Source organism: Dermochelys coriacea, chromosome 12 (assembly GCF_009764565.3).
Source record: "Dermochelys coriacea isolate rDerCor1 chromosome 12, rDerCor1.pri.v4, whole genome shotgun sequence".
Classification (NCBI taxonomy): Eukaryota; Metazoa; Chordata; order Testudines; family Dermochelyidae; genus Dermochelys; species Dermochelys coriacea.
The window spans coordinates 35,619,820-35,644,202 of record NC_050079.1 but is presented as its reverse complement, the minus strand read 5'-3'; the positions used below and the strand labels follow the sequence as shown (position 1 = coordinate 35,644,202).

At 40.2% G+C, this 24,383-nt stretch overlaps 2 protein-coding genes across 7 annotated transcripts in view; one reads left to right on the top strand and one right to left on the bottom strand.

Moving 5' to 3' along the window:
* The window catches only part of MEAK7 (MTOR associated protein, eak-7 homolog), a 33,818-nt gene extending 23,227 nt beyond the window's left edge, over window positions 1–10,591 (top strand). For 3 of the 5 annotated variants that reach the window (XM_043494804.1, XM_038368433.2, XM_038368434.2), the window contains 6 exons: window positions 1,011–1,241; window positions 2,126–2,270; window positions 3,003–3,443; window positions 6,101–6,219; window positions 7,395–7,574; window positions 8,567–10,591. In XM_043494804.1, the coding sequence (XP_043350739.1) occupies window positions 1,011–1,241; window positions 2,126–2,270; window positions 3,003–3,443; window positions 6,101–6,219; window positions 7,395–7,574; window positions 8,567–8,620 (1,170 nt within the window). In that variant the 3' untranslated portion in view covers window positions 8,621–10,591. Of the gene's footprint in view, window positions 1–1,010; window positions 1,242–2,125; window positions 2,271–3,002; window positions 3,444–6,100; window positions 6,220–7,394; window positions 7,579–8,566 lie in introns of all 5 variants that reach the window. The other 2 variants (XM_043494806.1, XM_043494805.1) reach the window with 2 other exon arrangements.
* Window positions 10,592–12,987: 2,396 nt separating this feature from the next.
* The window catches only part of ATP2C2 (ATPase secretory pathway Ca2+ transporting 2), a 43,048-nt gene continuing 31,652 nt past the window's right edge, over window positions 12,988–24,383 (bottom strand). For both annotated transcript variants that reach the window (XM_038368776.1, XM_038368775.1), the window contains 11 exons: window positions 23,746–23,902; window positions 21,264–21,434; window positions 18,357–18,454; window positions 18,208–18,258; window positions 17,586–17,752; window positions 16,891–16,959; window positions 16,679–16,795; window positions 15,839–15,986; window positions 14,720–14,815; window positions 14,325–14,466; window positions 12,988–13,306 (listed from right to left, as the gene is read on the bottom strand). In XM_038368776.1, the coding sequence (XP_038224704.1) occupies window positions 13,191–13,306; window positions 14,325–14,466; window positions 14,720–14,815; window positions 15,839–15,986; window positions 16,679–16,795; window positions 16,891–16,959; window positions 17,586–17,752; window positions 18,208–18,258; window positions 18,357–18,454; window positions 21,264–21,434; window positions 23,746–23,902 (1,332 nt within the window). In that variant the 3' untranslated portion in view covers window positions 12,988–13,190. The remainder of the gene's footprint in view (window positions 13,307–14,324; window positions 14,467–14,719; window positions 14,816–15,838; window positions 15,987–16,678; window positions 16,796–16,890; window positions 16,960–17,585; window positions 17,753–18,207; window positions 18,259–18,356; window positions 18,455–21,263; window positions 21,435–23,745; window positions 23,903–24,383) is intronic.

Sequence of the window (24,383 nt, the reverse complement as noted above, 5' to 3'; positions counted from 1 at the left end):
TTCTTATAGAAATCCTTCACTTGCATATTTTTAACTTTTTACAAGTTCAAGTTTAAGATAGTTACTATAAAATTACCCTGGCCTTTACATAAGAATGACCAATGGTCTGTCCAGGCCAGCATCCTGTCTCTGAGAGTGGCCTGTGCCAGATGCTTCAGAAGGAATGAACAGAACAGGGCATTTTTGAAGGATCCACCCCGTCTTCCAGTCCTAGCTTCTGTCATTTGGAGGTTTAGGGACTCCCAGAGCATGGTGTTGTATCTCTTACCATCTTGGCTAAATAGCAATTGATGGACTTATCCTACATGAACTTATCTAATTCTTTTTTTACCACAGTTATACTCTTGGTCTTCACAACATCCCCTGGCAACAAGTTCCACGGGTTGACTGTGTGTTGTGTGAAGAAGTATTTCCGTTTGTTTGTTTTGAACCTATGGCTTATTAAGTTCTAAATAACTTACTTATAACTTATAACTTATAATATTCTTATAACTAAAGAATAAAGAATTCTTACAAAATTCTACTGGAAACCTTGGGGATACTATAAAGTAGTTGATGAAGATGGGGACTGCCTCTTTGAGAAGTGATCCTCTATGAAGGTTTCACTCTAATAAAGGGATCGGTAACCTTTGGCCCACGGCCTGCTAGGGTAACCCCCTGGCGGGCTGGGCAGGTTTGTTTACCTGCCGCGTTCGCAGGTTCAGCCAATTGCGGCTCCCACTGGCCGCGGTTCACCGTCCCAAGCCAATGGGGGCTGTGGGAAGTGGGGGCCAGCAAATCCCTCGGCCCGCGCCCGCTTCCCTCAAACCGGCCCGGCCCGCCAGGGGGCTTACCCTGGCGGACCCTGTGCCAAAGGTTGCCAGTCCCTGCTGTAATACATATTAGATAGTGGGATATTCAGTTCCTCACCAGTAAAGCTAGGCACAGATTAGCTGGACTGTTTAAGCGGCGTATAAAAGTCTTGTTCTTCCTAGTTAAAAATCTGTCCTTAACTCTTCTTTCTCTGACAGGCCCATGTCCAGGAAGCATTACCGGAGCAAATGACCTTTAGGGTATACAGTGGAATGAAAAGTGTTGACCTGACTGGGAAGTCATCGGGGTCAAGTGAACAGATTGTTAAGGAGCAGTTCATAATTTTTATGTCAGCCCTTTTAAAAGGCAATGTAGAGGAGAAGAGTAGCATAATAATGAGAATGATATCTAGTACCGAAGGGCCTGTGAAGGGAAAACAAATCCAAGAGGTAAAGGAAAAAATCATTTGTGGGTATTTTCGTTTTTGTTTTCTTAAATGTTTTGGGGAGGTAGTGGTTAGGACTGGAATTCAGGACTCCTGGGTTCTTTTTCTAGCTTAGCCACTCGCTCACTCTGACCTTGGGCAAATCATTTTAGGGACAGATTGCGTATGGCAGTAGTGCAGGGTGCTGTGGGGATGGAAGTACATAGGCCTTTTCCTCTCTGCCCCCTGTGAACCTGTCTCAAGAGTCTGCGGCTGCACTAGGAGGAGCATATAGACTGCCCCCTCAAGGCACACTCAGGGTTCATACACCCAAAGGGGCTGTACAATAGCACAAAGGGAGAACAAGCTGCACAAACAAAAGGGATGATTCAGCCCAATCACTCCCAAGTTCCTTTGGGGGCAGTGTAGCTCCACTTCACCCCCAATATGGGCTAGATTGTAAATTACACTCTCTGACGCTTTGTTTCTTCTCAGTTTACCCATGTGTAAAAGTTACTATAACATGGAAGGATGTTTGAGAATTAAGATTTATACTTGAGGTCATTGGGGGAAAGGTGCTTAATAAATGTGAACTATGATTATTTATTTGAGCATAAGCTTTTGTGAACTACATGCTCAAATAAATTTGTTAGTTTCTAAGGTGCCACAAGTCCTTCTTTTCTTTTTGTGGATACAGACTAATAAGGCTGCTACTCTGAAACCTATGATTATTTATGACATTTAACTATAGCAGACAGGTGTTATTCATAATATTTACGAATGGCAACGACATCCAGATCACTGCAATAAGCACTGATTAATGCCCTTGTGGGGTGCTTTGCGGTGTTCTTGGCAATTTTCTTTTAAATATGGAATTAAGGTTGTAATGGCAATGTTATGCCCTTTAAGTTCACAGAGGATGTGATCACCTCTGTAGTTCATGTACTGAGCTACAGGAATCTGCTGAAGGGCTGGAATCTGGAGAAGACTCAAGATCCTACCAGTGGAGTAAAGGCTCTGGCTTCTCAGCTGTTATCAGAACTGACACTTGAAGGTAAGGAAAATACTGAAATAATTTATGCCAAAATGTTGTAAGTATTGCAGAGTCAGCTGTTCTTGCAAGATATTTGCGCTTTCTGACCTGGAGTTAGAAATTCAGATCAAGAACCACAACGAGAGGGTTGAATTCAGATCTGGGGATTGTAATTACCCACCTACCCTTCTTGATGGAATTTGGGAACAGTTTGGATTTGAATTCCCAATTCAATCTAATTTGTAGTAATGCAGATTTATAGCTACGTGTTTTATCTCATTAGGCCTCATCACCATTGTAGAATTACTTGGCTTACAGTTGATTGGTGTTTTGGTGCATTTATATCCCTTTATGGCAGTCTTTGCTTATGCTGGATGAACGAGACCATGCTTTGCTATGCCATAGTATTAGATCTTTCATCTTGTAGAAGCCATCTGATACGTTGTAACTGAGACATCATATTTCTCAACCATCTTTCCAACACAGCTAGAGGATGTCCCAAGTTACCAAGAGCTATGCCCCTTTCCAACGCATATGTTTACTTAATCTTGCAGACAGTATTAGCTTCTTCCATATGCCGTTCATTATTTGTTGAAATAATGAACAAATGTGAATAAGTGTTTCCACCATAAAAATTAGAAGGCAAGTAATTATATACTTGGGGAAGATATAGACTTGGATGCTATAAGCAGCTTTGCAGATCCCTTGTGAGAAATGTACAAGTTATCTTGTGTTAATGTGTTTATTGTGTAGATGGGAAGAAACTCTCGGGACCTCCTCTCATGGATGCCATGTGTGATCAAAGTACCATTGCGAACTGGGTGTTCCAAGTTCCACAGATCTCTACTTTTCTCAGTGTTATCATCAGGCAGGGGCTCCTTGTCCTGCATTCACTCCCAGATCAGGCTAACAACATAGTCAATTTGGTTCCAAAGTGCAAGGGCATCAAAGGAAGTGGATTTGTTAGTCTTCTTGACATCCCATCCATCATATACATCAACTCCCATCTGCCCTCGGAGCGACAGCACAAGTGGAGGCTTTTGTTTTCTTCTCGGGTTCACGGAGAAAGTTTTTCACAGCTCTGTGGGCAAATCATAAACAAGGGTCCCTGTATATTGGTCTTAAAGGACTTGGATGGATATATCTTTGGTGGGTTTGCATCAGAATCATGGGAAGTTAAACCACAATTTCAAGGTAAGAATTTATTTATTTTTCTGCAAAAATCTCATGGCTTAGAGTAGCAGCATGGGATGTGTTAATGAAGACTTTATCAAGGGAGCGAAGGGGAAGGAACTCTTGCAAGACAGTTGAATCTGTCCTCTTCCAAATTTTAACATGTGGCTATCTTTTGACTTAATTTCAAAAGCTTATCTGTCTCAGTGGAAGAATAATTTGTTGACCCTGTAGTTCTTCTCCACTCTTTATTTTCTGTTTTCTCATATACAGAGTTGCCCATAATATTGGTAAGACAGCATCCAGTAGATGACCCCTTACAAAACATAGTTTAATCAAACCATTCTCTCTTTCATTTATTGTTTCCCTTAGAAAATGTCTCTTCACCTGGGTTGATGCTCTAACAAGACCAGAATGTAGCCACCCTGGTCATTGATGTGTGGTTCATTGATATCTGTTGCATTGCATGTTGGTTAGCAGGAATACCTTTCTATATCCACTTCCTGAACTCAGTAGTTTTACTGGAGTAACACATATCATGCTTTTCTAAAATGAGGGAATGCTTGCTTCCTTACTTCAAAATGAAATTATAATTCTGTATATTGGTAAAAACCTGGCTAGTTCCTCTGCCCTATTGCGAACTCAGATCCAGTACTGATGATTGCTTTATAGTTTGTATCTGTTATTCATTGACAATTTTTAAATCCGCAGGACTTACTGACCACAAAATAAATACCCTAGAACAAATTCTCTTTTCAGTTCTACCCACTGACTTTACTGGAGCTCCATTGGTGTAAACGAGAGAAGAATGTGGCCCACCAAACTTCATTATTTAATAGATCAAAATAAACGTCCGCTAGATGGCAGTCTTACGTTTGTTTAGCTGTTGCTCTCCATAGTAAAAGATATACCAATACACACATGTGGCCAAAATCTGTTCTGTATCACTGGAATACGGTGAGCAGACAGCAAATGTGAAAAATCGGGACATGGGGTAGGGGTAATAGGAGCCTATATAAGAAAAAGACTCAAAAGTCAGGACTGTCCCTAAAAAATCAGGACATCTGGTCACCCTACACTGGAATGACTCCAGATTTACATTGCTGAAGCTCAGCAGAATTTGTCTCTGCATGTTTACATCTAACAGATTGATTTTTCTGTATATGGATGGATGGATATTTATGTTCCTGTTTAAAATACAGCAACAAGGGGTTTCCCTTGGAGCTAAAAGCTCCCGCTCATGCTAGCTAAACCCTTTATTTTCCCTTTACAAAACTTGGGCAGAGGGGACTTTAGCTTTTGAAGTAGTAACTGAAGAAAAAATATATACAAGGTAACATATAAGTATGATTTTTCTGTTTCTCTCACTCCAGCAGGTTAACTTACAAAATATATTGCCATGCCAGTTGGTAATCATGTGGGTTTGGGCTGGCTGAAATTTGAGAGGAGAGGATTTGAAGAATTTTAAATGGCCAAGTCATTTTCTTTTCAAATGCAGCTTGCCTTATGCATTATCACAGTTATTTTCTGGTGAGAATTCATGCAACAGATCTTTAGCACTTGCCCTTAGAGAACAGTTATGGCAGACAGGTTACAGAAACCAGTGACATCATATTGCAGGGGACACTTTTTAACTTGTAGATATTGATTCAAGCACACCTTGACCTGATAAATTAGATAGGAAAATGAGGTTTGATTAAAATCCTTGTGAAATTTTGCAGAGACAATTGATTTGTGAGTATAGAAACTCTGTTTGCATTGACTTAATAGATAATTTACCCTGTTGAACATTCTCATTTATTAATACAACTCCCTAAGTTATATATTTACTCATTATACTCCATATCACTCATTTTTAAAACCTTGTTGGTTTTAATTAACCTTTTAGTCTGGATTCCTTGCCAACTGTTCAGTAGGGCATTATCCAAGATATTGTTTCACATTTTTAGTTCTGAGTTTCTTAAACTCAAGGGAAATGCTAGCGGAAGTCTTGATTCAGCAAAGTACTTAAGCACATACTTTGGCGAATCAGGGCCTACATTTTCACAAATTAGGCCCCAGTTCAGCAATGTCTTGTACTGTGTGTAAATACACCTGTGCAAAATAAAGATAATATGCTTCATGCTGATTAGATGGCATTTTACACCTAGCTTGTACAGGTGTAAATAACAACAGTGGTGCAAGGCGGTGAAGCATCAGTCCCTTAGGCCTTCTCTACATACAAAACTTGCATCAAGCTTAACTAAAAGTGTTTTTTATGTCGATCAAGCTGAAGTGATACATCCCAGTTGTAGATAGAACCAAGAGTGTCCACATATAGGGGTTTGCACTGCTGTAACTAAACGCATTTAAAAACTATGTAGGTGATCCCATGCATGTTTTGTGGGTAGCCCAGTCCTTACATAGTAATCAAACATACCCATGATCCCCGGATTCTGCCCTCATTTACAGCCATGCAATCCCATTGATGTCTGTGGTGCTGCACAGTTATAACAGAGAACAGACTTTGGCTATGTGTCTTGACTAAACATCCGTACTGGCGCTGCTGACATATCAGTACTTGTTCTGAATTGTTTTGCTGCTTCTTTTTGGGATCTTGCTTTCCTGTCCTATTCATAAGTAAGTCACACTTTGTCCATTGTTTTGTCTCTGACACTTTACACTGCTGCAATTTATAGGTGACAACAGATGCTTTTTGTTTTCCATTTCTCCCTCTCTCATGGTGCACACATACACTGGATACAATGACCACTTCATGTATTTGAATCATGGACAGCAAACTATCCCAAATGGACTCGTAAGTACTAAGAAATGACAGTTTGGAAATCAGATTCGTGGCTGGTCTTTGAAAGCATCTTGTGTTTTTGTTTCTGCCTTTTTAAGCTGACCTATTTCATGTGCTGTGTTTCTTAAAGGAAGTTTTCACCTTTTCACCTTGTGTATTAGCTCAGCTTTTTCCTACGAGGATTTCTCACCTTAATACATTTTCATTCAGAGTATAGATGCCAGTTTATCTGATTATTTACATCTGATGTTCATATTTAAACAGTAAACTGTTTAGGGTAAAATCCATTTCATGCATTTCTAACCCAAGTAACTGGGTTTTGGGCAGGTGAAGTTTCTGGGGAGTAAAGGAGCGGAATATATCCTCAGGTTGGGAACAGTATTCAAAGTTGGCATGCAGTCCTCCGGATGCTGCCACTCTAGCCTTTTGGCTGGAAGAGTTGGTTGTACATGTCCACACTATTTACATGGTGTTAGATTCCCTAGACCTGCATAATTGAAGATCCAGATGACCCATCCTTAGTCTCTTCTCACTGGTTTATGCCTGGCTGGCATAAAGAAACCCCCATCAAAAACAGTGCACAAGGGTTGTAGAGTCTCTCTCTGTGTGACTACCCTCTGGAAGTTCTCTATTCAGTCCCACACAGGGTCTTACAGGTGAAGAAGACTTTGCACCAGTCCTCAGCACCATGATGGATTTCAGTTATTTTAAACAAGCAGGCAAATGTTTTAAGACAGAATGTGTCAGCATTGCCTCAATAGTTACTTCGGTAATCACTGCGTCCCAGTGAAATGTTGCTTTAAAGAAAGCCACATCAAATTGTACTTGTTGCTTTAAATGGGAAAGACTTGGCTAAAATGTGTATCGCCTTGTTAAAACGGGCATGTTGTCAAACAAACAGTAGCTGTTAGACTACATAGCGGGTTACATTTCCAAAGCAAGGTACAGCTGATGTGTCTGCAGAATTGTCATGCTCCTGTAGGACCTGCAAGGTGGGTATTGTACAGATAGTTTGCATACACAAAGATACAATTTAGCTATGTAAACACAAGCTTATTTGAAATGCCCCATTTTACCAGCTTTGGAAATTTAGCCATAAATACTGAAACTAGCAACTTACAATCTACCCCGAGCCCTGGCCTAGTTTCTGGTTTAATAAGTATTGAATGTGACGATTTATTTCACAGGGCATGGGAGGACAGCATGATTACTTTGGGCTCTGGATAGATGGTAACTATGGCAAGGGACACAGCAAAGCAAAACCTAGATGTACCACCTACAACAGTCCTCAGCTGTCTGCTAATGAAAACTTTATGCTAGATGCCATGGAGGTGTGGGCAGTGGGAGATCTCCCAGAAAGCGCAGTGGTAAGTGAATACAGTGTTTCAAAAGCTGGCAGAATTAACTTGCATGTGTAGAAACGTACAAGGGAGAATATATTTAACATATTTCTTTGATGTTTTAAATACGTTGACTTTTTGTCCAGATTGTGAGAAATCATATTTTATGTATTTCTTTGGCCCCTATTGCTATGGCAGCTAAACACTTTCAGAAATTTAAAGCACAAAGTACATATGCCAACTGGAACGAGAAGCATAAATGAAACAAACCACGACTACTGCAACTGTCTCTATGAAACATTGGCTGTGTTACTGTAATCCTTTTAAATGACTCCCCGATGCTATATATTTGAAGCATGTAAAATACCAAAGAGGAGTGGGATTATTTCGAGTGTTAAGACAGCCATCATTTAGTCAGGTATGCAGGAAATCTTTGTGGGACTTGGTTTCAATAAGAACAAGTGAAGAAGACGTGCATAAATAGACTATGAAAGTTTCTCTGCTCCTGAGGCCAGGTTGGGGACTCTGTCTTTTGTATAGTAAATCTTCCTCAGTTGTGCCTGTTACGTTGTCTATTTTACGCAGCTGATACTTTCTTTTCACATTATGTAAACATGCCCAGAGGCTATACACTGCACACACATCTGTAAATAGAAACAGAACTAGTCTTTTAGGAAGACTGTCAAATTGTATTTGAATCACTTAAAAGTTCACATCTGCACTTGAAATATTGGGTCAGATTAACCAGTATACTCTGACTGGTTTGTGACCGAAAGCAACCATAAACAGTAAACTGGCTTGCTAAGCCAACTTTACAGCTGTCTTGTGTCACTGAAGCGGCGCAAAGGTAATTGGTATGTCCCTAGTGAATCTTTTCTGTTTACATGCACCTGGGAAATCATCATAGCAATCTTTAAAACTAAATGAACAGCTTATGGATAATCAGGGCTTCATTACTTGTGACCTGACTTGCTGACATTTGTGATGACATTTAAATTGCCTTTTTGCTTTTCTTTAAGATAAGGGTAAGAAGAGCATCCTGGATACAGACCCCGAGGCTCAGGCCTTGTTAGAAATGACTGGAAAAAGTCGTCAGAGCGATGGTTTGCGAGAGCAGATTAAAGATGATGATGACAACTAAAAAGACCCATTTAACATGGATTGTTCTGCCTGATCCCATCAAGTGTTGATATTCCTTGGACAGGATATTTTCTCATCTGTTTCCACTTGTATAATTAGCTGAAACAAAAATACAGTGTAAAGAGTACTCGTGTAATAGTTAGATCCAGGAAGATGTTATGACTGCAGGTGGTTTCTTTTGGAAGAGTGGGAATTTAGATAGCTGGCTAAGTCCTGGTTGTAGCTGGAAATAAATTTGACAGCATTTGCAATAGGTTCATTTTCTTCTCTGCATGCAGATATTAAGTACAAATATTATTATTGCTGCTTAGTCACCAGTGTATTAACTTTTACTGTATATAGAATTTCAAAGAAGTCAAGCTTTTGATACCTCTGCTGAAAATAATTCCTTGCATGCAGTGAAATCAGCTTCATTATTTAAATGTCTATGCAGAGTACAAGTTGTTAACATTTTAAAATGTATCTGTAGAACAGTCCCGTCTTTATAAAGACTGTGCTTAATTTTCTTTGTTGCTGTAAAAGCTGCTTCAAATTAGGATCTATTTCTAAGCTCAGCTTTTCTATAAATATATGATTGTACGCAGAAACATAGAACTCTGTATATACTGCATCCAGTTCTGCCCTGACTTATGCTAGACTTCATTTGAGTCAAGTTTCACTTAATTAATAAGCCAGCACAGAATTTGGCCCATTGTAAAATAGTCTTAGAGTCATTCAGGGATTCAACCGCAAAGACTCCTTTCAGTGGGCCAGTCCTGTGTTTCTACTCAGCATAACTCCCATTGATGTCAATGGAAATTGTCTTGGAAAATGCCTTCAGAGGTAGTCTCGCTTGAGACTGGAGTGTGCGATTATGCCACAAAGAGTCATACATCTAAAAACCTATAAAATGCCTTAAAAATGTTAGAGTTAATGTCTATAACTTTTGAAAATATTTTCTTATTACAGATTTTGTTGCAATGAAATCAACAATCACTATTTTTTTAAAAAATAGGTGACCTCTGATACACTACTTTTTTTGGCTCCTTCTCTGTATTTACAACACTTGCCCTGTGGCTGTATAGCTACAATCAGTACATTCAGGGCTTTTTTCTAATATAATCCATTCATAGCTATGAATATTTCACTACCTTGAGTATGCTAACCCTTTAGCTGTGTAATATACTTGTCGAAAAAACCACTCTACTGAGACTAAATTTTCACCCAGCAAGTGATATGGGGAATTGAAAATCAGTATTTATCTCTTTATTGATATGTATAACTGAGGTATCTTTCTCCCAGTAAAGCAGAAGATCACATCAAAGCATCTTTGTATTAGACTGGATTCATTGTCATATAAAGGGTCTAGATTTCCACTGTTGACACTGCATGGTGCATAAAATATACTTTAACAGTGTATATGGTCATTTACTACTTTGATCAGGTTCCGATGAACTCTAATGAAAGTATTTTCTGGTGTACCCTTAGCTATCTGGTACTTTTTTATTGGGTGCCAAAGTAGAACATTCAAATTAGCTTGTATTTGTGCCTTCACTTTATAATGTGAGAAGTAGGTAGTATTCATGATTATAATATATAAATTATTGTTGAAAGGGGAACATGGACAAATCCCTCCTGCTGTAGACCCTGGTAATCATCTATGCATTTTATACCCTACCCATAATATCGGGTAGCGTATATGTGGTACCTATTCATCAGCATAGGTTGGCCTAAATTGTTAATCTTATATGTTATCTAAATGATCAAGTTAGGTTCCAGAGTCTTAATGTGCCCAAAATTCTGTGTTGAGTAATTATACTGAACTTTTTTACACATTTTTCCCTCTGATGTTTTTATAATACATTTAAATATGTTGCTGAACTGCTGTATGAAAATAAATTAATAAATGTATTTGTTCTTCTATCAACGGGTTTTTTTTTTACATCCTGCCTCCTGAAATTCCCCAACAATTTCAATTAGCTATATTCGCTGCGTGTACTAGATGATTGTATAGTGTGGACTGAGGCTGTTATAGCTTCTGGGTTCCACCCCAGAGATTGCTGCATTTCTGGAATCTTCTAAAGAAAAGTTTACTAAGTTCTACGGATTTTTTTTTAAGACATTTTTTAAACTAAAAGAGCCAGTTCATGTTTTATGGTAAGCAGGAACAAGTGGAGGCTATTGTCACCAAAGAATAGCTATGTTGGTTGGTTGTATTTAATTTTGTTAAGTGAATTATAGAAAACTGCTCTTCACCAAAAATTTAATATCTAAGAGCTGACTTGTCTTTCTTTGAACCAGTCTGAGTCAGAGCAAAAAGCCACACTGGCTTGGTATGGTCAAGGAAATTCATGTTGGGCAACATCCTGTTGTAAATCAGCACTGCATTTGACTGCTTTGAAGTCCTGTGATTTGTGACCTTTGAGGAGTTGGACTTTTTATCTTTAAATCAGATCATATAAGGTGAAGGTGGGTGGGGTGGGAGAGCGAAATCTAACAGTATGGTGCTCTTAGTGAGTGTTCTGAAGGAGAATCTATTTACAGACTTGCCCAGCAAGATGATGCTGAAACAAGGCATTTCCTGGTAAGTGAATAAGGAACTTTGGATGTTGTAATTGCTTACGGAGTGCTTACTGTAGAGCAAAAGTTGTATTCTGCCACAATAACCTTGCCCAGCCCAGCCCTCTCCACCCTGTTAAAACAAAGTGAACAAAAACTCCCTTTATTTTAAGAACTACTAAAATATAATCTCATACCTCAGGGAGTGTAACTTTAATGAAGAGGGCAAACTTATGGATAGAGTGATGTTCCAAAAAGTATTTCAGAAATATCTTTTGTATGGAAATGAAACTCAAAGTTCTATAATTACATAGAATCTTTGGTAGAAGGGGCCACAAGGCCCCTCTAGTCTAAACCCCCTGCCAAGATGTAGATTTATTGTATCTAAACCATCCAAGACAGATGGCTATCCAGCCTCCTTTTGTAAGCCCCAACAGTGAAGGAGAGTCTACAGCCTCCCTAGGCAGTCTGTCCATTGTCCTGCTATTCTTGCAGTTAGGAAGGTTTTTTTTTTTTTAAGATTTAACTAAATCTGCTAAGCTGTAGATGTGGGGTGCAGAAACTGAACGTGCCAGTGTACAAAACAAGCAGTCCATTTGCAAGTGAATATTTAGTGAGTGTTTTGCCCCCCTGGTCTTTCTGTCAAGTCCAACGTTGATTCCCATGCAGCACTGCATTCCAGTGCAAGGATGTAGAAAGGAATGAGCTAGCAATGAAAACATCCCCTCTTAGGTTTTCATTGTTGTTCCATGTTTTAACAACAACTCGCTCCCACCAAAAATTTGTGCACCTTATCTACTGGCCAGCAGTATGCTGTATCACAACCTCTGTCTTAGGCTATGGTAAAAGTCTTTGAATGATGAAGCACAGTAACTCCTAGGTCAGCCTGACTGTCTTTCCATTGTGCTCTATCACTGTATTTGGCATTGCAACACCTAACTGATTTAGGAACCTAAATCTCATTTTCAAAAGGGATAGAAGCATTTAGGAGCCTAAACCCCATCGATTGTCAATGGGATTTAGTCTCCTAAGTGCTTAAATCCCTGTTAAAAATGAGATCTAGGTTCCTAAATCAGTTGACATTGCAATGTTGAGCACAGCAATGCTTAACTACCTTTACAAATCTAGCCCACAATCCGTAAACCCAAGAAGCTTTTGATCTAAAGATTCCTGGAGGGGTGTGAAAGAAGACAGGAAGAGCAGTGCTGAGTCACAGGTGGGGCTGCTGAGTATCTTGCTTTATTACACTCCCATAAGGTGAAGTCAGCTGAAAGGCATGGATTCTGCAGCCTGATGGGGAGGACAACCTAAAAACAAGCCCCCTTTAAGTCCCTATTCAGCAAAGTACCTAAGCATGTAAAGCTCTTTAAGAATGAATAGAAGTAGTTTCAAGCTAGGCACTTGCTTCAGACTTTGCTGAATCAATGTCAGTTGGTCTGGGCTCCAATAGGCACAGCATTCACCAAGAGAAATGGGTGAAGGTGTCCTGGTAGTAAAGGCAAAAGAATGAAAAGACATTTTTAAAAGTGGAGGTTACTGCTTAAGTAATAGTAAGATTCTCCCTCAGACAATCACTAGTTAACATTTTAAATCCAGATTTTATTAACAAAAATCCTTGTGATTTAAATAACCAAACATCAGCCGTGTGCAGTAGATTGTTCTGTAGAGATGCATCGCCACATTACGCAGAGCGATAACTCCAGCTCAAACGAACTGGTCAACCTATTATGAAAATATATATAAATCTGTGCAACAGAGGTAGTGTTTACGCCCCAGGGCAGACCACTTAAAATAGCCTGGGTGAAGAAAGTGGCAGGAATATTATCTGATATGGGATGGGCTGTCGACCTAGATTCACTTTAATACTTTCCACAAGAATTTGCAGTCAGTCACAGAAGGACGCATTTGAATTACAAAATGGTATTTTAATTCAAAAAGAACATTCTTTAGAGACGTCTGCATCCGTTATACTTCATGAAGAATCTTCACTTTCTTTGTTCTGCAGCAATGCTTTTCACACACTTTGATGAGCTCTGACACAATAAAAACTGAAGACGACAGGCCAGTGAGAAACAACAGATCTGCCCAGGAGTGAGGGAAGAAAAGGGGAACACAGTGGGTCAGCTTCATGTTTGTGCTGGGCAAGAATATTCAGATTAGGCCCTGTCTACATTAGAGAAATTTGCACTGATGTAATGACATTGTTCTACAACTGAACCCCGATTTTATGAGCACTGATCTTATAAACGGACCAGTTATATGACCCATCTTTTGGCTGCCAAATGTGACTTCAATCCTTCAGTTAATGGCCAAGCAGCTGTACAATTTTTAAAGGCTGAGAGATTTGGCAGCAAAGAAGTTCTCTCAGACAAAGAGAAATCAGGTACACTGTATCCATTCATTACTAGTTATGTACACTATCACTGACTGATTAAAAATTAACTGAGGTACTGGCCCTGCTCTAATTTGGACACATTCCGTTTTATGAACTTTTGGATTTTATGAACTCCTCACTCCCCAGTTAGTTCAGAAAATAGGAGTTCTGCTCTAGTAACAGTAGCACAACCATCTATGCACCAGTGTAAAGGAGGTTTTATATTGCTATGACTTAGTCTGGTAATAAAACACACCCACGTAAACCTTGCTTGACACAGGTGCATTAGGGGTTTGCAGGGGTGTCATTCAAGATACTTCCACCAGCACAAAATTTCTCTAATGGAGACCGAGGCTAGTCTACAAAGCTGTGTGAAGAACTTGACGTGTCTAAATATGAGAACGTGAATACAACCACTCAGCTATTTTGTCTGGAATGTGAGGGGCGTTGGATAACGGCACGAACAAAAACATTTATAACCTATGCAACCAGAAATAAGATCAAATCAAACTGACTGCCTGGAGGGAAGAATTTTCCTCCTCCACAGCAATGTGCGACATAATACAACTGGCCAGCTGCACTGTTTCCCCACCTTCTTCTGAGTCATCATGGAACAATGAGAGCTGCACAAGATGGCACAGAGGTCTAATCTGATCGGGCAAATCTCATATTCCTCTTAAATAGCTTAAGACCACAAGATGATTGCTATTTCCCTAATAACTTACCTAATGCACCTAAATTCTCCGTGAGGAAGATCTTTTGTAACGGCGGGATGTAAATGACAGCCATCTGCCCCAACAGTGACCCCAGCACAGAATATAAGAACATGCGGTTTCGGCAAAAGCCTATCTCAAAGATCAACTTTGTCTGGGGGGTGGAAAATAATAATGAAATGTCAAATCTTTCAGCCTCTCGTTTATATGTGAATCTTTGTTGTAAATTGCTTAATCGTTACTGTTATAAAACTTAATTGGTTAATAGGATAAAACCTGAACTTTTTTCAGTTACAGCAAAGAAAACGTGCCACTTCCTATTCAGAATATTTAGATACCGCTAATGTGAAGCGTACATTTAGGCTGCTATTTAAAGACAATGCTGACAAGGCCATTGTCTCTCTCACCTGAGAACGACATGTCAGGGCATTGAAGAGGTCAAAGAACACAAAACAAGTAAAAGTCATTGTTGTGGTCCTGGGAGATGTGCCACTTTCTGGCATCTGGAAACATGTAAAATTCAAAATTATTAAAAAAAGTTTGGACCTTATAAAAGTGTGTTAACACAGCACTTTAGTCTAATAATAGCCACTTTGTTTAAAAAGAAACAAACAATAATTATAAAGAGAGAGAACAGTAGTTCCAGACACTGCAACTAGCCCTAACCTCAGATTTCAATGACAGGTGCCTAAATACCATTGAGGAATTGGGACTAACTCCCCACTACCAGTATTTATGTTTTACGATCAAATCTTCAAATACTTTAAAATCTTTGACCAGTGGTGAATTTAGCCAAAAGTCCTTTAGAGAATTTATTTGCACATTATGTCTAATTAGCAATTATTATTGATGTGCTACTATACAGATACAATGTATTCCAAATCCAGCATCATAATAGAGGTCTCTCATTTTGGGGTCAAGTGCTGAAATTTTAAGTTTCTCAGTAATTGTGATTAACCTAATATTACTGAACCTGGGCATCACAATCAGTTTGTAGCCTGACATTTCCCTTGAAAAGGGTAATTACTGATACTTGTGTGGTTTATGGTGATTTTACTCAGGTACAAATACTCCAGTGAAGCAATCAAATGTATAAAGTCCTTAATATTTGGCTTTCTAAAGGACACAATTGCAAAGGCTTGCAAACAAAACTAGAGATTACATTGTAGCTGAATTTTGTGGCATAAAAAGTCAGAAGCTAAAACCCTGCAGCAAAATGTACTTCTTGAAATACTTAATAATAGTATTTGTAGTACCTGATATGTACATAGTATTTTTAATCTCTAGACCTCAATGAACTTTTGAAAGGAGGTTAAACATTCTTATCTTCATATTATAAGAGGGAAACTCAGATACTGAAAGGTGAAGAGACTGCACAGCTAGTTAGTGGCAGAGCCAAGTTTCTTGACTTGTTGTCCCAAGTCCTCTCCACTGGACATTCTACCTTCTGAGAAAATTGTCCTTAAAATGTGATGAATTGTGCTCCATGTCAGTGCAAACAAGATGGGATTAAATATTTATCTCACCTCTTTCCAAAAGACAAAGAGGGTCCCACTGATGATAATTATAGCAGACATAAAGATTTTCAGGATCAATGCTCTGCTGAGAATTGTATCCGTAATATTTCGAGGGGGTTGTTTGATGGCATCTTTGTCAACTGGTTCAACTCCCAAGCTGTCATCAAATAAAACAACATGTTTAGATATAGATATGTTACACGTGTTCTAAATTTTTAGTGCTGTGCGAGGAAACCGACAGAGCCCTGGAAGCTGAAATCTCTAGCTTAGTCGCTGAAGGTACAAAGAACGAGAACATTAGTGCTAGTTCCTCTATGGTGTCATCATGCCTCAATCCTGTTCAGGATGGGCGGGATGAATGTAGGGGTGTCTGGTAAGGAGTTACTGATTTGTGCCCCAACATGTGATTTATGTTTTTGACTTGTAAGATGTTGTGCTGGATTAACAGAGGAGGAGCTGACAATCTCTATACACCGTCCCACAGGTAGATTCAGTCACAAGACCAGGGATTACAAGGCATTAAGACTTACTAAATAAAAATATTTTGTTTTTAAAAAGCTGTTGGGTGCTACATTACTGGACACAGGTTGCCGCAGGTAAGAAACCCAGATGACCAAAACCCAGCTGAACCTGCATGTGATAGGTGGTGGGTGTACACAGGGTAGTGGATCCACTCCCAGTCTAAGGGTGGAAGAATTTGGGAGATTCCACCTCAAGACAGTTAAGGGCAAGAGGCCCAGCACCCGACCATGACAACTTTTGTTAAAGCCTTGTTAATGCCTTTCAAGTCGATAGAGTTGCATCACTTTTCTCCAAGGCTAATTTTGGCTCATTGTGTAATTTCATTACCTTTGAGCCGGGGGTCCATCCATTATAATGTTGATCCACAAGATCTGCATGGCGTTGAGTGGATTTGGTAAATTGAACACTGTCGACAGAGTGATTAAGCTCAGTGCTGAAATGCTCCTGCAAACAGATGGAGCAGGAACACCACAACATTACTTCATCCAGCCTAGCCAAAAAGCTGCCCATCACTGGAGCTTCAGGAAATGTGTACTTACGTGCTAAGCTGAAACCGGACAAAATTTTTTATATTGTAAAATATTCCCTTTCCCTCCTCTATGGCATTCCTGGAAAGGAGAGATGTGGCAATTTATAAACCAATGGGTATTCATGATATTTCATATCTAACCTAGTAATCACCTAAGAAACTTTATAGACAAGAAAACAGCCTCTTAGTTTATACTCTCCCCTTCCCTTTCATTTCAATGGAAGTCCAAATACCAGTTTAGGACAATTCTAACAGGCAAGAGATATCCATTCTAACATGACAGAGATATCCATACAACCGTTGGATTAAAGGGATGCTGTCAGAACTAGGAAGCCTGAGATGAGATCTGTTCATTCTGTTTTGGTACATGGACATAAGTGTACATGAGGCATATTTATGTCATTCTGACCACTCTGCTGGCTCTGTTCTTGTGAGCCGCAGGGCATTACAAGCTGCAGGAGTCCTTCCTATAAGCTTCCTAGGTGAGGCAAGCTGAATGGAGCTAGGTATGGTGGACGTAATCCTCCATATGTGCCTCCAAAGACACAATGGGCTAGACCTGCAGTGGCTGTAAATTTGCATAACTCCATGGCTTGCATGCAGATTTGCATCAGCTAAGGATCTGGCCTTTGACATATTTTCAATGCTAGTCACATAGAAACTCATTGCATGCAATGTCAAGAAAGTATCCGAAGCGCAACCTACATTATTGTTGAGAAGTCATCATCCACCAGTATCATGTTGGCAGCCTCCTTGCTGACATCTGTGCCTGCTTGTCCCATTGCTACCCCAATATCAGCAGATTTTAGGGCCACTGCATCATTGACCCCATCCCCTGTCATTCCCACAATGGCACCAGTGCTTTGCAAAGCCTGTGGAAATGGAGAGATGAATAAATTCAATGCCACTAGGATGGGCTCTCAATGTGAAAATAAACTATGTCCAGTGACAACGTTTGTAATTTATATTCCATTGCAGAAGGAGGGTTGCATATCTCAGATGGGAATATGGACTTTAGCAGCCCAGAGCTGCACAAAGTACCATGGGTAGCGCAGGGAGAAATAATTGAGATATTCTATTCAGTTAGGGGCTGGATTCCAGAAGTGCACAGCCCCCATTATTTCAGCTGACATCAACAGGAGCAGTGGATACTTCCACTTTTGTAGATATTAAGTTGCCCATGTAATCATAGCTCTATTGCATTGACTCCTTTCAAAGAGCACAGTCCTATTCAGCAGGAGACCCACCAGTGACATGGGCTGGAACAGGATCAGTGCCCTAGTTTCGGTTTCCATTCCATATAACAGTGTTGGGAGGCAATCTGTACCTTTATGATTTTTAGCTTGTGCTTTGGACTTGTTCTGAAGAAAACAGAAACCTGGATGATGAAAAGGAAAAAAAAAAAAAAGTCATGAGACTGATGCTATTTTAAGTGGAATCCTACAGCACTATGGGAAACAGTTTAAACAGCATTACATTTTTGACTGCAGATGATAACTCTGACTCTGCCATATGGTCCAGCTCTTCTCCAGACATGGCTTTCAGTTTCCCATTGTTGAGTCCAATATTCCGTCCTGCACAGAAAACCCAATGTAAGAGCAGTCCATCATCACCAGGAGTGGCTAATTATTTTCTGATTTGAAACCAAAGACCCCATTTAAGAGGGTCACAGAAAATGACTATGAGCTGGTGTCACCTATGGAGGCATGGGACAAAAATTCTCTTTCTAGGTCTCTAATGCGTCAATCATGCACTTCTTACTCATTGGGAATTTTGCATGAATGAAGAGTTAGATGAACAGAACTGGGTGCAATATTACGATGCATTTCCACGGAGGGTAATTTAGTTTTGCAGGGGAATAACCTTCAGAGAGAACAGGATACTTCATGTGTTTCCATTTGCAGAGTCTCCTTCTAATCGTTTTCTTTGGGTGAAAACAAGGTGGTGTTTAAAAGCCTCTGCCATGGACTTTGCAATGGATTCATTTCCTGAACATACAGGAAGCAGAAAAGAATCACACTTGGCTAAGTATGAGGTCACTGGGCCAGACCCTCAGCTGCTGTCAATCAGCAAATTTCCAGTGATTATAGTTAGAGCAATGAAAATTGACACCATCTGAGGATTTGTTCGTCCAGTTTCTGCTGCTTGCATGGTTTATTTCTAATGGCGATTTGAAAACCCTAAATGTAATAATTGGATATACAGAGATGTTTGCATGTGATATTAAAAGAGACATTAATCCCAGCGATGACATTTTTCTCATTTGTTTAAGGGTATCAGCAGTAACTTTACATCATTTATATTGCCGCTCTAGTGCATTTTATCTTGCTGGAAATGGATCCATACTGCTTCTGTAATTAGATCACTAGGGTTAACTAGATTTGTTTCAGTGAACCAGCAAAATGACTTCATCACACATTAAGCGGCGGGGACATTTGTGTAGCTTGTCGGAAACGGTTTGTTGTCCCTGTAAAGGCAGCTAGAGAGCCAGTTATCTGCTACATGAAGGCAGTTCCGCACCAAGTCAGCATGGGGGTGCTGACCCATGCTTCCCACCAGGTGACTGGAAGAGAAGGGGACTATTTCTGCCCACATCTGAGCAGTACAAGACCTATTTTCACCTGGGCCAGGCCGAGCAGCATCCACCCTCCCACCCATGGAAGTATTTGAAATACTAGGTTTTGTCACAACCTGCTATGGGGGCATTATGCTAGTCATTCTTTTCTCGGGGGAATGGGAAGGAATGTTTCCATCATTGCCAGATTGGCCAAGGGGAGGTGGGTTTCTTTGCTTTCCTTACAGTGGGCTGAGAGTTTAGTGGGGGGCAAAAAATGAAAGGGGTTAGGCTACGATATCACAACTCATTATGTAAGCTGGGGTAGATGTTCAGTACAGGTATTCCAACGGGAATGGATAAAATGATCTGATCAAATGGATTGGAAAAGGATTTAAAGGAGGTATTCTTTAAAGGATTGGGAACAATGGGAGTTCAGGGCTCCTAGGACTGGTACAGCAAGAAGCCAATACTGTCCCCCTTTAAAGCCCCCCTCTTTAACTCTTATTCAAGGGGTGTGAAGTCCCAGAAGCAGGTTGGTTGGGGACCAGGATGGGTACAGGGGAAGGCTCCCAGCAGCTCCCCAGGTATATGTAAATGATCATGGAATTATCTGCACTGTACAATTTTATCTGCCAGGTACTCCCAGACATTTAGGAATAAAGTTGCAACCTAATTAAACCACACCCAGCGTCTCCTGTCCTCCTTCCAACATAGCCGGACAAAGTGAACTACTGTATAATGTCACATCTGGAACTCAAGGAATCTACTGCAACAAATGGTTAATGATCTGGATGATGGGATGGATTCCACCCTCAGCAAGTTCACGGATGACACTAAACTGGAGCAGAGGTAGATACGCTGGAGAGTAGGGATAGGGTCCAGAGTGACCTAGACAAATTGGAGGATTGGGCTAAAAGAAATCTGATGAGGTTCAGTGAGGATAAGTGCAGAGTCTTGCACTTGCGATGGAAGAATCCCATGCACTGCTACTGGCTGGGGACTAACTGGCTAAGCGGCCTGGGGATTACAGTGAATGAGAATCTGGATACGAGTCAACAGTGTGCCCTTGTTGCCAAGAAGGCTAACAGCATATTGGACTGCATTAGTAGGAGCATTGCCAGCAGATCGAGGGAAGTGATTATTTCCCTCTATTCAGCACTGGTGAAGCCACATCTGGAGTATTGCATCCAGTTTTGGGCCCCCATTTACAGAAAGGATGTGGACAAATTGGAGAGAGTCCAACGGAGGGCAATAAAATTATTAGGGGGCTGGGGCACATGACTTACAAGGAGAGGCTGAAGGAACTGGGCTTATTTAGTCTGCAGAAGAGAAGAGTGAGGGGAGATTTGATAGCAGCCTTCAACTGCCTGAAGGGGGGTTCCAAAGAGGATGAAGCTAGGCTGTTGTCAGTGGTGGCAGATGACAGAACAAGGAGCAATGGTCTCAAGTTTCAGTGGGGGAGGTCTAGGTTGGATATTAGGAAAAACTGTTTCACTAGGAGGGTGGTGAAGCACTGGAATGGATTACCTAGGGAGGTGATGGAATCTCCATCCTTAGAGGTTTTTAAGGCCCGGCTTGACAAAGCCCAGGCTGGGATGACTAAGTTGGGGTTGGTCCTGCTCTGAGCAGGGGTTTGGGCTGGATGACCTCCTGAGGTCTCTTCCAACCCTAATATTCTATGAGTCTATGAAATGAAAAGGAAAGGTAAATGGGCTACATTTATCTTACTAAGGTCAATATATAAGATTTGGTGTTGGTCTGACAGACACAGACAGACAGACAGACAGACAGACAATGCAAAATGCGGGAAAATAGCTAATTGTTACCGATAGCCATGGCAGTTTCCAAGGCATCTCCAGTTATCATCTTCACGGATACACCAGACTCAAAGAGGAGTTGAACTGCTTCTTTAACTCCGGCTCTTGGGGGGTCAATTATTCCAACCAGCCCTAAAAATGTTAGTCTGCCAAGTTCTGGACCTGAAGCTAGTGCAAGTACTAAAGAGAGAGAGGGGGCAAAGGACCAAGTTATTCTTCATTAATTTCCATATAAGAATCCATATTACATTTTCAAAGATTCTTAATCAGACTTCCACTTTTGCAGCTGAAAATCAGGTAGTTAGGCCATGTCTAGTCACAAATTTTTCTGGGCTTAATTGGACTGGTTTACTTATACCAGTGCAACTTGTGTACGGATTCTCTTCTCTTGGTTTAAAACTCTGTTTCTTGATTCAGACTGAGTCTGTAAATTTACCATCATTGGTAAAAGAGTGCCTACACACAGAGGTGCACCGATTTAATTAAAACTTGTGCTTAGACCAGGCTGATTGACTGGAGCTAAACCAAAATAAGCCACACTTAAATTAAAATAAATGTCTACCCAGAGGCTTGCATCAGTTGAACTAAAATCAGTTAAAAATCATACCTTTAGTTAAGCCCATGCAACTTTCCAGGTAGACAAGGCCGCAAACATTTAGATGTTGTAATTTGCATCTAAAAATCTAAATTCTATAGTTCTTGAATTTACTACATTGATTTACAGATGTAACTTTCAGAATACTTTATCAGATGTGTGTATGAAAGTGTTTTAAATGATCTTTCTAACCCATCACAAGCTCCACATCAGCTGCTTGGGCCAATCACTTTTCTGCAGGGTAGTAATTAAAGATTCATATTGTGAGATCATGGTGATGGTCCTGTGTCATTTGTTTTTTGTAACTTGTGAAATTTATAAATATTCAAAAATACTTATAAATGTATATACAAGAGAAGGCCAAGGGGCAGAATGGACCTGATAACGGTCTTCAAACCTCTAAAAGGTTGCTATAAAGACAACGGTGCTCAATTGTTCTCCATGTCCACCGTAGGACAAGAAGTAATTGGCTTTGTTTGAAGCAGGGAAGATCTAGGTTAGAGATCAGAAAAAAAACTCTCTCTCAGGATAGTTAAGTACTGGAATAAGGCTCCAAAGGAGGCTATGGAATCCCTTTCATTGGAGGTTTTTAAGAACAGGTTAGACAAACACCTGGCAGGGATAGTCTAGATATACTTGGTCCTGCCTCACCACAGGAGGATGGACTAGATGACCTCTTGAGGCTCCTTCCACATATCTCGGATTCTATATAGTCTGTCTGTGGGACATACGTTGATATGAAGCAAGAGTCAAACTGAGGGCTAGATATTTCCCTAATATAAAAAAAAAAAACAAAAAACCCCAACCAACTTCACTTGTAAAAAACTCGACGCTGAAATATAGGGCCAGATCCCATTCCCAGTGAAATTGATGGGAGGGACTGCAAATGGGGCAGCAGCAGGCCCACAGGGCTAAGTCCTGAAATCCACTCACAGACTATGCAGAGTCTTTGCAAAGGCAAGATTCCCACTGGCTTCCAGGCATCATTTCCAAATGTGCTTTTTGTTGCTGTTGAAATAGCTTCTCTGACCAAAACCTGGCTCCAGAACAGACTATGCAAGGTACAGTGTTCAGTTTGTTAGTGACAGCATTAACCTATGTCTCAGACAATTGCAATTGTTCATCGAGGAAAATTTTTCACACCTTCCAGTGGTTGTGTACAGTTCCTTTGCATTTTACTGATATAAACCACCAATAAATAAAGATTTTTATGAGAAAATGAGCAGCCAACATATTCAGGACAAGGCTCTTGGAAACAGAGGGGAAAATATAAAAATATAAAAAAAAAAAAAATCAGGCCTGATCCTTCTGCTGTTACTCATATGAGTAATGACAACAACAATCCCCCCAAACACTCCTTAGTGTTAAATACAGCAAGTATTCTTGCATTCATTTTACATGTGAAATCTGAAGCAGGTAGGTGCTGTGACTTGACTCAAGACACAGAGAGTCACTACCAGAGTTGGGCCTGGAAATCAGGAATTCCTAGCTCCCAATCTGTGCCAATTTCCCTAAAACAAACACCCGGCCCTTCCTTGGGATGACGAACATGAGTAAAGGCCAAGTGATTGATCCTTTTATGTTCCATTATGCAAGAACAATTTGCACCTGATGCTTTTTACAGTGGTCCAGATCCTCTCCTGGACAGTACTTTTAGAGACAGCAAGGACACTGGCAGATGCCCGATTATTGCTAGATGGAGAAGAATTCCACAGGGAGAAAATGGGGGGTTGTTCTCACTGAAACGTATTTTGCTGCTGCTATATAAAGCATCATCCTACTCCTGCAACTTGTGCATGAGGCACTAGAGAAGCAAAGAGTTATTATTAATTATTATTACTATTATTGGAAAACATATAGTTAGGATAAGCTTAAAAGGATGCAATAGTAACTGACCCCGCAGACCAAGAGATCCCATTCTTCTCTCTTCCTGGACGTAGGAGGCTTTCAGCTGTGGCGTGAGAGGCAGTGGGATGCCACCATTGTTGAACATGGTACAATACTGAATAACTTCTTTAAAGACTCCCTTCATAAAATAAACATCTTCCTGCCCCTTTAAAATAAGGAGACAAGCTACGTCATTAAAAAAATATTGACAACGTTAAACGCTTTGAATCCGAGATGTGCAGGTTCCCTTGTGTGTGCCATCATCTATCCCATAAAACACATGGACACATGCCTCTTATAGAATGTAGCATTTATGTGGAATGAATCTGAGTGACCCTGGTAGTGAAAAAGTGTGGTTTTTTTTTTTTTTAAACTAGAGAATAAAATTAACTCAGACAAATTAAAGCAGGCAGGGAAACAAAGGAGGCAGTTTCTCGGAAATGTTGTCCATTTTTTCCCATTGAAATTTTGGTGCAAAAAAATCATTAACACTTATTTTATTTTTTAATTAGTTTTACAGCTGTTTGCAAAACAGGATGAATTTTTCTCAAAAATTTTCTCTGAAATCTCATCCTGGTTTTTTCAGTGCTATCCACAATGTCAAAACAAAATGTCTTTGAAATGGTGGCTTTTGAAAATTATGATGT